The 13,264-nt window shown below is 41.7% G+C and overlaps 1 protein-coding gene across 8 annotated transcripts in view; it reads left to right on the top strand.

Annotated features, from left to right (window-relative positions):
* elmo1 (engulfment and cell motility 1 (ced-12 homolog, C. elegans)) overlaps positions 1-13,264 on the top strand; it is a 281,611-nt gene that overhangs the window by 146,378 nt on the left and 121,969 nt on the right. For all 8 annotated transcript variants that reach the window (XM_060849874.1, XM_060849870.1, XM_060849873.1 and 5 more), the window contains one exon: positions 10,609-10,713. In XM_060849874.1, the coding sequence (XP_060705857.1) occupies positions 10,609-10,713 (105 nt within the window). The remainder of the gene's footprint in view (positions 1-10,608; positions 10,714-13,264) is intronic.

Genomic DNA, 13,264 nt, shown 5'->3' with positions numbered 1-13,264 from the left:
ACAGACCATTGGCCCCTCTGTTCAAGATCTTGTTGTACTCAAAGGTAACTATCTTTGCTGTCCATGACACCTCCAATTTTAATGTCATTGCAAGCTTACTAACTATACTTCCTATGTTCACATTCAAGTCATTTATGTAAATGATAAAACGCAGTCGACCTAGCACTGATCCTTGTGGCACACCACTGATCACAGGCCTCCAGTCTGAAAAGCAACACTCCACCACCCTCTGTATTCTATCTTCGAGCCAGTTCTATATCCAATGGCTAGTTCTCCCTGTATTCCATGAGATCTAACTTTGCTAACCAGTCTACCATGAGGAACCTTGTTGAATGCCTTACTGAAGTCCATATAGATCAAGTCCACCGCTCTGCCCTCATCAATCTTCTTTGTTACTTCTTCAAAAACTCAATCAAGTTTGTGAGACATGATTTCCCACACACAAAGCCATGTTGACTATCCCTAATCAGTCCATGCCTTTCCAAATGAATGTAAATCCTGTCCCTCAGGATTCCCTCCAAAAATGTGCCCACCATTGATGTCAGGCCCACTGGTCTATAGTTCCCTGGCTTGTTCTTACCACTCCTGTTAAACAGGGTACCACGTTAGCCAATCTCCAGTCTTCCAGCACCTCACCTGTGACCATCGATGATACAAATATCTCAGCAAGGGGCTCAACAGTCACTTCCCTAGCTTCGCAAAGAGTTCTAGGGTACACCTGATCAGGTCCTGGGGATGTATCACTTTTATGTGTTTTAAGACATTCAGCGCCTTCTCCTCTGTAATATGGGCATTTTTCAAGATGTCATAGTCTATTTCACCGCATTCTATATCTTCCATGTCCTTCTCCACAGTAAACATTGATGAGAAATACTCGTTTAGTATCTCCCTCATCTCCTGCAGCTCCACAAAAAGGCTGCCTTGCTGATCTTTATTTACCCTTTTATCCTCAATGTATTTACAAAATCCCTTTGGATTCTCCTTATCCCTATTTGCCAAATTTATCTCCTATCCCCTTTTTGCCCTCCTGATTTCCCTCTTAAGTATATTGAGTACAAACAGAGAAGGTGGTAAGGGGGCAGAGGGAGGAGGGGTGTGTGGTTGGGTTCCAGCATTATTCATCAAGGACAGTATTACGGTGGCAGAAAGGACATTTTGAAGACTCATCAACTGAGGTAGTATGCGCTGAAGTTAGAAACAGGAAAGGAGAGGTCACCCTGTTGGGAGTTTTCTATAGGCTCTGAATAGTTCCAGTGATGTAGAGGAAAAAATAGCAAAGATAATTCTCAATAGGAGTGGGAGTGACAGGGTAATTGTTATTGGGGACTTTAACTTTCCAAATATTGACTGGAAATACTATAGTTCAAGTACTTTAGATGGGTCAGTTTTTGTCCAATGTGTGCAGGAGGGTTTCTATACACAATATATAGATAGGCCGACAAGGGGCGAGGCCACTTTGGATTTGTTTCTGGGTAATGAACCTGGCCAGATGTTCGATTTGGAGATCGGTGAGCACTTTGGTGATCGTGACCACAATTCAGTTATGTTTACTTTAATAAGGAAAGGGATAGGTATATATTGCAGCGCAAGAGTTATAGCTGGGGGAAAGACAATTATGATGCGATTAGGCAAGATTTTATGATGCATAAAATGGGGAAGGAAACTGCAGGGGATGGGCATAATTGAAATGTGGAGCTTATTCAAGGATCAGCTACTGCGTGTCCTCGAGAAGTATGTACCTGTCAGGCAGGGAGGAAGTTGTTGAGTGAGGGAGCCATGTTTTATTAAGGAAGTTGAAGCTCTTGTCAAGAGGAAGAAAAAGACTTATGTTAGTATGAGACGTGAAGACTCAATTAGGGCACTTGAGAGTTACAAGTTAGCCAGGAAAGAAATTAAGAGAGAGCTGCGAGAGCTAAGAGGAGCCAGGAGGGCACACGATAAGTCATTGGTGGATAGGATCAAGACTTTCTATAGGTTTATCAGGAATAAAAAAAAATTAGGTCCAATCAAGGATGGTAGTGGGAAGTTGTGCATGGAGTCAAAGGAGATAGGGGAAGCGCTAAATTAATATTTTTCATCAGTATTCACACTGGAAAAAGACAATGTTGTTGAGGACAATACTGAGATACAAGTTACTAGATTAGATATGATTGAGATTCACAAGGAGGAAGTGGTAGTAGTTCTGCAAAGTGTGAAAATAGTTAAGTTTCCTGGGTCAGATGGGATTTATCCTAGGATTCTCTGGGAAGCCAGGGAGGAGATTGCTGAGCCTTTGGCTTTGATCTTTGTCATCATTGTCTACAGGAATAGTGCCAGGAGGCTGGAGGACAGCAAATGTTATTCTCTTGCTCAAGAAGGGGAGTAGAGACAACCCTAGTAATTATAGACCAGTGAGCCTTACTTTGGTTGTGGGTAAAGTGTTGGAAAAGGTTAGAAGAGATGGGATTTATAATCATCTAGAAAGGAATAATTTGATGAGGGATAGTCAACATGATTTTGTGAAGGGTAGGTCATGCCTCACAAACCTTATTGATTTCTTTGAGAAGGTGACCAAACAGGTGGATTAGGGTGGAGCGGTTTATGTGGCTGGATGTAGGTTTGCTCGCTGAGCTGGAAGGTTCATTTCCAGACGTTGCATCACTATACTTAGGTAACATCTTCAGTGGACCTCCTGGCGAAGTGTGGCATTTATTAATTTCAGTCAGGCATTTGATAAGGTTCCCCACGGTAGACTATTGCAGAAAATATAGAGGCTTGGGATTGAGGGTGATTTAGTGGTTTGGATCAGAAACTGGTGAGCTGAAAGAAGACAGAGGGTGGTCATTGATGGGAAATTCAGTCACTTGTGGTGTATCACGAGGATCTGTTTTGGTCCACTGCTGTTTGTCATTTTTATGAATGACCTGGATGAGGGCTTGGAAGAATGGGTTAGTAAATTTGCTGATGACACTAATGTCTGTAGAGTTGTGGAGAGTGCAGAAGGATGTTGCAGGTTACAGAGGGACATAGATAAGCTGCAGAGCTGGGCTGAGAGGTGGCAAATGGAGTGTAATGCGGTTAAGTGTGAGGTGATTCACTTTGGAAGGATTGACCAGAATGCAGAGTACTGGGCTAATAGTAAGATTCTTGATAGCGTAGATGAACAGAGAGATCTTGGTGTCCATGTACATAGATCCCTGAAAATTGCCACCCAGGTTGATAGGGTTGTTAAGAAGGCATACGGTGTGTTAGCTTTTATTGGTAGAGGGACTGAGTTTCGACACCGTGAGATGATGCTGCAGCTGTACAAAACTCTGGTGTGACCACATTTGGAGTATTGCGTACAGTTCTGGTCACTGCATTATAGGAAGGATGTGGAAGCATTTGAAAGAGTTCAGAGGAGATTTACTAGGATGTTACTTGGTATAGAGGGAAGGTCTTATCAGGAAAGGCTGAGGGACTTGAGGCTGTTTTCGTTAGAGAGAAGAAGATCGAGAGGTGATTGAGACATATAAGATAATCAAAGATAGGGTGGGCAGCGAGAGCCTTTTTCCTCAGATGGTGATTAGCTAGCACAAGGGGACACAGCTTTAAATTGAGGGGTGATAGATATAGGACAGATGTCAGAGGTAGTTTCTTTACTAAGAGAGTAGTGGGCGTGTGGAACGCACTGCCTGCAAAAGTTATCGTCTCGCCAACTTTAAGGGCATTTAAATAGTCATCAGGTAGACATATGGACGAGAATGGAATAGTGTAGGTTAGATGTGTTTCAGATTGGTTCCACAGGTTGGCGCAACATCGAGGGCTGAGGGCCTGTATTGCACTGTAATGCTCTACGTCTATGTCTACTGCCTTGATACTGTCCTAAGGATTCACTCAATCTCTACTGTCTCTACCTCACATATGCTTCCTTCTTTTTCATGACCAAAACCTCAATTTCCCTAGTCATACACCATTCCCTACACTTACTAGCCTTACCTTTCACCCTAACAGGGACATGTTGTCTCTGGGCTCTCATTATCTCAGTTTTGAAGGCTTCCCATTTTCCAGCCATCCTTTTACCTGCAAACATCTGCTGCCGATCAACTTTTGCAAGTTCTTACCTAATACCGTCAAAATTGGCCTTCCTCCAATTTAGAACTTTACCTTTTGGGTCCAATCTATCCTGTTCCATCACTATTTAAAACCTAATAGAATTATGGTCACTGACTCCAAAGTGCACCCCCACTGACACCTCAGTCACTTGCCCCACCTTATTTTTCAAGTTTTGCACCTTCTGTAGTAGGTGCATCCACATACTGAATCAGAACATTTTCTTGTGCACACTCCTCACCATCTAAATCCATAACACTATGACAGTCTCAGTCTCTGTTTGGAAACTTAAAATTCCCGACCATAACCACCCTATTATTCTTACAGATAATTGAGATCTCCTTACAAATTTGCTTCTCAATTTTCCTCAGTCCCAATAAATGATCATCCTCTTCTTACTTCAGTTCCACCAGAATAACTTCCCTGGATGTAATCCGAGGAATATCCTCCCTAAATAAACTGTAATGCTCTTCCTTATCAAAATCTACGCTCCCCGACCTCTCTTGCCCCCTTTTCTATCCTTCCTGTATCCTTGAACATTAAACTGCCAGTTCTGTCCAACCCTGAGCCACATTTCTGTAATTGCTATGATATCCTAGTCCCATATTCCCAACCATTCCTTGAGTTAATCTGCCTTCCCTGTTAGGCCTCTTGCTTTGAAATAAATGTAGTTTATCATTCCTACCTTATTCTGTGCTTTGTCCCTGCCTGCCCTGACTGTTAGTTTGACTAACTCCTTTTCCCAAGTGTACCAGTCCCAGACTGATGTCTTACCTCACTATCTCCCTGGGTCCCACCGCACAACCCCCCCCCCCCCACTAGTTTAAATCCTCCAAGCAGCTCTAGCAAATCTCCCTGTCAGAATAATAGTCCCCTTCCAATTCAGGTGCAATCTGTCCTTCTTATACAGATCACCCCTACCCCAGAAGAGAGTCCAATGATTCAAAAATGTGAACCCTTCTCCCCTACACCAGCTCATCAGCCATGCATTCATCTGCTCTATCCTCCTATTCCTACCTTACTAACTCATAGCACTGGGAGTAATCCAGATGTTACTACCCTTGAGGACCTGCTTTTTAAATTCATCCCTAACTTTCTATAATCTCCCTTCAGCATCTCATCCTTTCCTATGTCATTGATGCCAATGTGGACAATGACCTCCTGCTGGTCCCTTTCCCCTTTGAGAATATTCTGCACCGTCTATGAGACATCGTGGATCCTGGCATTAGGGAGGCAACACACTATTGGCTGTAGAAATGTCTGTCAGTGTCTCTAACTGGAGAGTCCCCTGTCATAATCGATTACTTAGAACCTGACGTACCCCTTTGTTATATTAAAGCCAATCTCGGTACCAGAAATGTGATTTTTCCATTCCCCTGAGTCCATCACCCTTACATTTTCCAAAATAGCATGAGATGGGGATAGCCTACAGTACCTGCCTCCCTCTCCTACCTTTCCAGGAAGTAACCCATCTATCTGACTATATCTTCGGTTTTCCTCCCATCCTATAACTGCCATCCATCATGCCCCCAGCCCCTGTAAACTCCTCAATTCCTAACTGCCACTCCAACCGATCCATGTGATCTGATAGGATTCACAACCAAACACACTTAGTGCAGACATAATCCTGAGTAACATGGAAACTCTTCCTACTCTTCCACATCTGACAAAAAAAAGCACATCACTCTGCTAAAGGCCATCTTTGCACCTTAATAATCTACAGACCCAGAAAATAGCAGTCTTACTGCTGTAAACACACTGTTCGAGGCTAACTTAGTATCTATGTTTTATAGTTTTAAAATTTAATCAAGAGACAGATTTCAATAAAACATATAATCAAAAAAGAACCCACTCTACTCACTATTGTAGAGTTACATAAAAACGAACACCAAGTTTACACGTGGAACCGTACACTTAGCTGCTCTTTACTGTGAGCTCTCCCACACAGGTCATCTCTAACAAGTATGCTATTTTGGAAAACATATTGAGGGGTGGACTGTCTGGGTAATTTAGCACGAATAGCCAAGGTCAGTTATGAATTGATGCTTCTTTTTGTGTTGTTTGTTAAAATATTTTAAATATTGGTCACATACATATGGTTAAGGATTTCAGTAATTTGGAGGTTGTCAACAGAATAACAGTGTGGTCTTTGGGACTCACCATTATTCATACACAACAAATTTAAGCAAGGAATATGTGTAGTAGATATTCAAAGTTTTTTTGTTTGAGTTACACAGCTTCCCTGTTTGCTTCATGATAATAGCAGCTCACAGTTGAAATGCAATTGATGGTGTGAAATTGCTGAAGGCAAGGGTTGCAGTAGATATGACCTAAACTTACAACACATCCTGTTAGTTTTCTCTAAGTCCCCATGAAATAAGTTTTAACTTTATCAAAGTGATAGAAGGAGTTGTCCACAATCCTTTCAAGTGGCATTTGCAATAAAGTACCTGTTGCACAGCTTTGGTCAAGGCAATGGACAAAAGTATTCAACTCTAATAGAAGAGTGAGAGTGACTTCTCATGACATTAAGGCCACATTTGATTTCCTGTGGCATCAAAGAGCTCTGTCAAAAATGCAGTCAATGGGAATCAAAGGGAGAACTCTCCAGTGGTTGAAGTTGAACCTGGCAGAAATTAATGTGGTTGTGTTTGTGGGAGGTCAATCATTTAAAAAACCCAAGACGTCTCTGCAGTTCCTCAGAGGATTATCCTTAGCCCAACTATCTTCAGCTGCTTCTTCAATGGTCTTCTATTCATTGTAAGTTCAGAAATGTGGATGTTTACTGATGTTGTGCACCACTCATGCTTCCTCAGATACTGAAGCAGACTACGTCGATATGCAACAAAACCCAGGCAATATTCGGTGATAACTATTGATAACTGGCGAGTAACATTTATACCACAAAAGTTTCAATCTCTGACCATCGCCAACAAGAGAAAAATCTAACCATATTGCCTTGAAGTTCAATAGCATTCCTGTTGCAATGTCACCGGTGACCAGAAACTGAACTGGACCAAACACTGTGGCTACAAGAGCAAGTCAGATGCTAGTGTAAGTGTAATTCACCTCCTGATTCCACAAAGCCTGATCACCATTTACAGGGCACAAGTCAGGAATGTGATGGAATGCTCCCAACTTGCTGGATGGATGTGACTCTAACAGCACTCAAGATGCTTGATAACATTCAGGGCAAAGCAGCCTGCTGGACTGTGGTGGTACCTTATCCACCACATTGAACATTCATTGTCTTCACCATCGATGCACCGTGGCAACAGTACGTGCTATGTGCAAGGTGCACTGCAGTAACCCATCAAGGCCTCTCTGACTGTATTAAAAGGTCAAGGGCAGTAGATGTATGGGAACAATTTCATCTGCAGATTTCTCTCCAAGTCGCACACCAACCTGACGTGGCATGATATCACTGCTTCTCCACTGTTGCTGGAATCAAAATCTGGAAGTCACTCTGTAACAGTCCCTACACCATAAGGACTACAAGAGTTCAAGAACATAACTTAACACTGTCTTCTCCAGGGCAATTAGGGATGGGCAGTAACTGCTGGATTGGCTGTTCCATGAACAAATTAAAATATTATTTTTACCAATTATGTTTTCTGGCTTTGTGAATTAACCTTCATAATAATGAAGTCTCATTCTTTCATATTTTGATTGTTGGAAGTTTTGCACGTCTTGCGTCCTCTTCCTGTTTTTCTCTTCCTCTCTTTGTTCCTGTCTCTGTACCCGAACTGAGTTTGCACTTTCTCCAGTCTATGCAATGTTTTTTTCACATCCGTTCAATCAAACTGATTAGGAAATAACGTGTGACTTGTTTGCTCATTCAGGACCCAGATGCCCTGCTTTTCCTGTAAGATTATCAGCTCACACTTACAATGATCTGCCATGGAATAACTTAAAAGAGCAGGATAAACAGATGCCATTAACTACCTTGCTACAGTAAATTAGAGTCCACAGAATCCACCATTTCACTCTGCATGTGACTTTTTTTAATTATCCATGATGACATTTTGCAATACCCTTTCTTAAATATAGAATTCACTTTCTGAATTTCTACTTTGCTGTACTGCATTTTTTTCCCAGTACTTCTTGGGAATTACCAAAACTATTTTAATGTAATTGTCTATCTGCATAGACAGAGCTATACTAGATGTCTAGCTGTATGTCGCACTCATAGCTGCAGAGATGAGAAAGTTCCTCGGTTTGGCTTCGGTCTGGACCCCAAAAGTTTCATAATTCTACATTTCTAGTGCTAGATTTTGTCCATAAAAGACAGAGTGACTGATACTGGGGTGAGTGTAGAGCGAACAAATGATTTTTGGGGAATGGGATGTTGGATAGGTGTAAGGAGTGAGTAAGTGGTGGCTGGAAAGATTTAGACAGTTTAGGAGAGTGGTCCAGGAAATGGCTGAGGAAATTCAACGTGAGCAAATGCGAGGTCTTGCACTTTGGAAAAAAGAATACAGGCATGGACTATTTTCTAAACGGTGAGAAAATTCATAAAGCCCAAGTACAAAAGGATCTGGGAGTGCTATTTCAGGGTTCTCTAAAGTTTGATTTGCAGGTTGAGTCCATGGTTAAGAAAGCAAATGTAATGTTGTCATTTATCTCAAGAGTGTTGAAATATTAAAGCAGCGATTTGCTTCTGAGACTTTGTAAAGCTCTAGTTAGGCCCCATTTAGAATACTGTTCCAATTTTGGGCCCCACACCTCAGGAAGGACATACTGGCACCACAGCATGTCCAGCGGAGGTTCACATGGATGATCCCTGGAATTATGGGCCTAACACAATGAACAGCAGAGGATCCTGGGATTGTATTCATTAGAGTTTAGAAGGTTGAGGGGAGATCTAATGGAAACTTAGACAATGCATGGCTGAGAAAGGCTGGACACTGGGAATTTGTTTCCTTTAGGCAGGAAGACTAGGACCCTTGGGCACAGCCTTAGAATTAGAGGGGGTCAATTTAGAACGGAAATGAGGAGACATTTCTTCAGCCAGAGAGCAGTGGGCCGATGGAATTCATTGCCATGGAGCGCAATGAATGTCTTCAAAGCAGAGATTGGTAAATTCTTGATCTCGCAAGGAATTAAGGGTTATGAGAAGAGTGCGGGTAAGTGGAATTGAAATACCCATCAGCCATGATTGAATGGTGGAATAGATTCGATGGGCCGAATGGCCTTACTTTCACTCCTATGTCTTGTCACTTTATGGAAAATGGGTAGGTGGGAATGACTGACTGGTGGCTGAGTATGGAGTGATGGATGAAGGATGGACTGACCATGAACTAGTAGTTGAGAGTGAATGAGTGGCAAGAACTGTGAAAGAGAGTGGGCGACAGGATAGGTGCTGGAGGAATGTGTGAGAGTAGTTGGGGGAGAGGGGGGAAGTGGTAGTGGGTGAGTGAATGAATATGTGACCAGTGAATCGAATTGAGCTGAAAGCATTTCTCTTGCTCTTGCTGAGCTAACCATGGTAGTTATCCATCAAGATCAAAGCTCATTTGAGGAATCACAATGATTTGCATATGGTTGCGTTAAGTTAGGTGGAAGGAAGAGTGAAATCAAAACAGTGTGTGCTGGACAAACTCAGCAGGTCTGGTAGCATCTGTGGAGAGAAAAACTGGGTTGACATTTTGCGTCTGATATGAATCTTCTTTGGAATGACCTTTATCAACACACAGCATGGACAGCGATATGCTAAAGAGTCAAGCCAACCTGTTGTGTACAGCTGTGATACTTTATGCATTAAGTCAAAAGAGTCCCTAGTCTTTAGGTGCAATTGGAGAGGCACAAGTCCAGATCAATTACAGTAGGTAGAATCAAGCAAATCCTCTTTACTCCCCCTAAGTGACTAAGATTAATCCGGAGATCACACTGACTATGACGGTCATTAATTGTTGCCCAACTCTTATATAATGCAATCTCTAGACCAGAAACATTGGCCCACAGTTAACTAGTCCTTAGCATAAACACTGTCACTCTGTTCCCTGAGACCATTATTCACTGGTTGAGGACATTGGATTAGAAACCGCCTAACTTGCTAGCGTTTCTTCCCCTGTATTGTTTATAAATTAGAAAAGTTTCTTTGATAAATCATGGACCAGGGCTTTCTTTCAGAGGGTTTGAAATATGGAAATGAGGAGCAAATATTTACACATCCAGCTTGCATGATCTGGAGTATTTTATATGAGAGGTAATGTAAACAGATTCAGTAATAACTTCCATAAACCAATTAGATTAGCATTTGAAGGGAAACACTTGCAGGGTTCTTCGGAAAGAGCAGTGAGTTGGGACACAACCAAATGGCACAATTGAGGAGGTGACGTAGAAATGACGGACATATGGCCTGCCCTGGTGCTTTCTGGTTCAATGATTTGCACATGAATGTAGCCTACCTGACCAACGTCGTCATAATGATCTGCTTAGCTTTTGGTGTGTCTACTGATGGTCAAGACAGCAGAAGCAAGATACTTGTTAACTGGAGTGCTGTTTGTAAACTTTTTCTTGGTTCTTTCAATCTAGAATCATGTAAATCCAGCCATGGATTTTACAGAGACTCCACCTGGGATGCTGGCCCTCGACAACATGCTGTATTTTGCGAAGCACCATCAAGATGCTTACATTCGGGTAAGACCTGCCACTCAGTCTTATTTGTAGTCACGTAGGCATCTCAGATCTTTGTACTGATGACTGCTGCCATAGTACATGGATCTGGAGTACAACAATGGGGAGATTGTACATTTTTCAGAGTCTTGGCAAATCCTATCTTAAGTACAATATTCATTGTTTGGGAAGCACAATCCCAATACAATGCATGGAAGCCAGGCAGACTAAATTCACCAGAAAAATCTTGGAGATTAGAAAGTTAAATTATGAGGATGTCTTTCATAAACTTGGCTGATATCCCCTTCTAAACTAATTGGGCTCAGTGGTTAGCACTGCTGCCTCACAGCGCCAAGACACTGGGTTCAATTCCAGCCTGTGGCAATTGTCTGTATGGAGTTTGTACCTTCTCCTTGTGTCTGTGCTGGTATCCTCTGGGTACTCCCATTTCCTTCCACATCCCAAGGATGTGCAAGCTTAGGTGGGTTGTTCATGAGAAATGCAGGGTTACAAGGATAAGGTGAGGGATGGGTCTGGGTGGGATACTGTGCAGAGGGGTGGTGTCGGCTCAATGGGCCAAATGTCCTGCTTCCACACTTGTAGGGATTTTGTGAATTCTCAATCAATGTATTCGAAAGGGAAAAAAAAAATTAAATTGGACAGATACACAGAAATTATTTCCTCAGAAATGGGAATCATTGAATCAGTGTTAAAATTCGAACAAGGCAAGTGGAAGCTGGACAGTTCCACATAAAGGTTTTGTGGTAATTTGGAATTCTATCCTCCAAGAGGCTCTGAATCCTACAGCATGGGAGCCTTCAAAGGTGAGGTCGATAGATTTTCTTCTGTTATGGTATTGAGAGTATTTGGAGATGAAATGCAGATTTGCTGGGACCTATTTGAATGGTGGAGCTTGCCTGAGGGGATTGTGCATGTAATTTGTTTAAACCACTGGCTGTATCTCTGCGGTTCAGATGCATTTTATTTGCATAATTTGTTTACTCAACAAAATTTGTATTCTCTTGTACCAGAGCAACTTTGGTCACTGTGCTGAATACAATAAAATTCAATTACTTACACTATAGAGCCAGGCCATTTGGTGCATATGATCGATGCTGGTGTTACTTGCCTTACATGATCTTACTTCCACTTTATGGGACATTGCTTTCTTGGCATACTATTTTATTTCTTTTGCCTTGGATACTGACACATAGTTGAAAATGTGTTGCTGAAAAAGCACAGCAGGTCAGGCAGCATCCAAGGAGCAGGAGATTCGACGTTTTGGGCATAAGCCCTTCTTCAGGGATTCCTGAAGAAGGGCTTATGCCCAAAACGTCGAATCTCCTGCTCCTTGGATGCTGCCTGACCTGCTGCGCTTTTCCAGCAACACATTTTCAGCTCTGATCTCCAGCATCTGCAGACCTCACTTTCTCCATACTGACACATAGCTAACCCTTGACACTATGCTAATTGTCTGATCACTATCTGGGTAAAAACATTTCTCCTGAACTCCTTTATTAGAGTTATGGTCTGATTAGATTTATGATGAGTAGCTGCTATAATTACCTCTAGTTTTGGACACTTCCAAGTCTTACCCACAAGAAACATAGTGTTTACACCACATCAGACCTCTTCACAATTCAAAACAAAAATCTATATCAGGTTATTTCTCAGTTCCCTCTGCTAATCATTTATCATCTCTTTTGGAAATGTGACTCATTGGCACTTCTAACAAAAAGTATGTTTTGGAATCCATCAGTGTGCAAATGACATCAGTAATTGCTAGGGCTATATACCAGCTCTGATGAGAGATCTGTTTATTACAATGTAGCATGTATAATGCTGTTTCTTGCAAAGGGTCAGTAGTTAGAATGTGACTACTGAGTAGGTTGGCATGTTTGTCGTGATAAGTGGCAGGGCAGTGAAAAATGAGTGACAGCCAACAACTACGCAATCTAGAGAGGGTTGGCAAGAGTCATTTTCAGGCACGAAGCTGTACCTATATGTATAGACCATTGATTTCAGGTCTGAAGGTATACAGAAGCTTTTACCATGCTAGGTCTTCACATGCACTAGATAGAAAATATAACATTTGGACTTTGTAGCACTGTGGGCTTAGCATTATTACAGTGTGTTGCTGCACATATCAACGAGGTGAGAGGCAATTGTTTAACATGCTGAAGAAGGGCTTATCTACTTAGAACTGGCATCATGTCTTCTCAAGTTTATAGAACTTGAGATTTGGATTGATTTATTGCTATCTTTTTATCTTGATGTGAAAGCTTGGGGCTTCAGAACAAAATTGATGAATCCCTTTGTAGTGCTCAGCACACAAGTTAATCAAATTTGGTGCGTGGAAATCATGTTGCTGTGAGAATTATTTAAGTGCCAGAATTTGTCATGCACAGTATTAGTCGGTGTTTTGAAAGAAAATCTTTTGAGGATTCCAAAATTAATAAAAGGAAGAAACTAAATCAGTTTAGCTGTTTTATGTAGGGACTGATGCAAAGAATAAAAGCGTCCACAATTTTATAATGATTATCCTTTATTATTTCACTGTTAAAAAGGCAAATGT

The sequence above is a fragment of the Hemiscyllium ocellatum genome, chromosome 34, assembly GCF_020745735.1.
Source record: "Hemiscyllium ocellatum isolate sHemOce1 chromosome 34, sHemOce1.pat.X.cur, whole genome shotgun sequence".
Classification (NCBI taxonomy): domain Eukaryota; kingdom Metazoa; phylum Chordata; class Chondrichthyes; order Orectolobiformes; family Hemiscylliidae; genus Hemiscyllium; species Hemiscyllium ocellatum.
The sequence above is the reverse complement of the archived record's forward strand: the minus strand, read 5'-3'. Positions and strand labels throughout refer to the sequence as shown.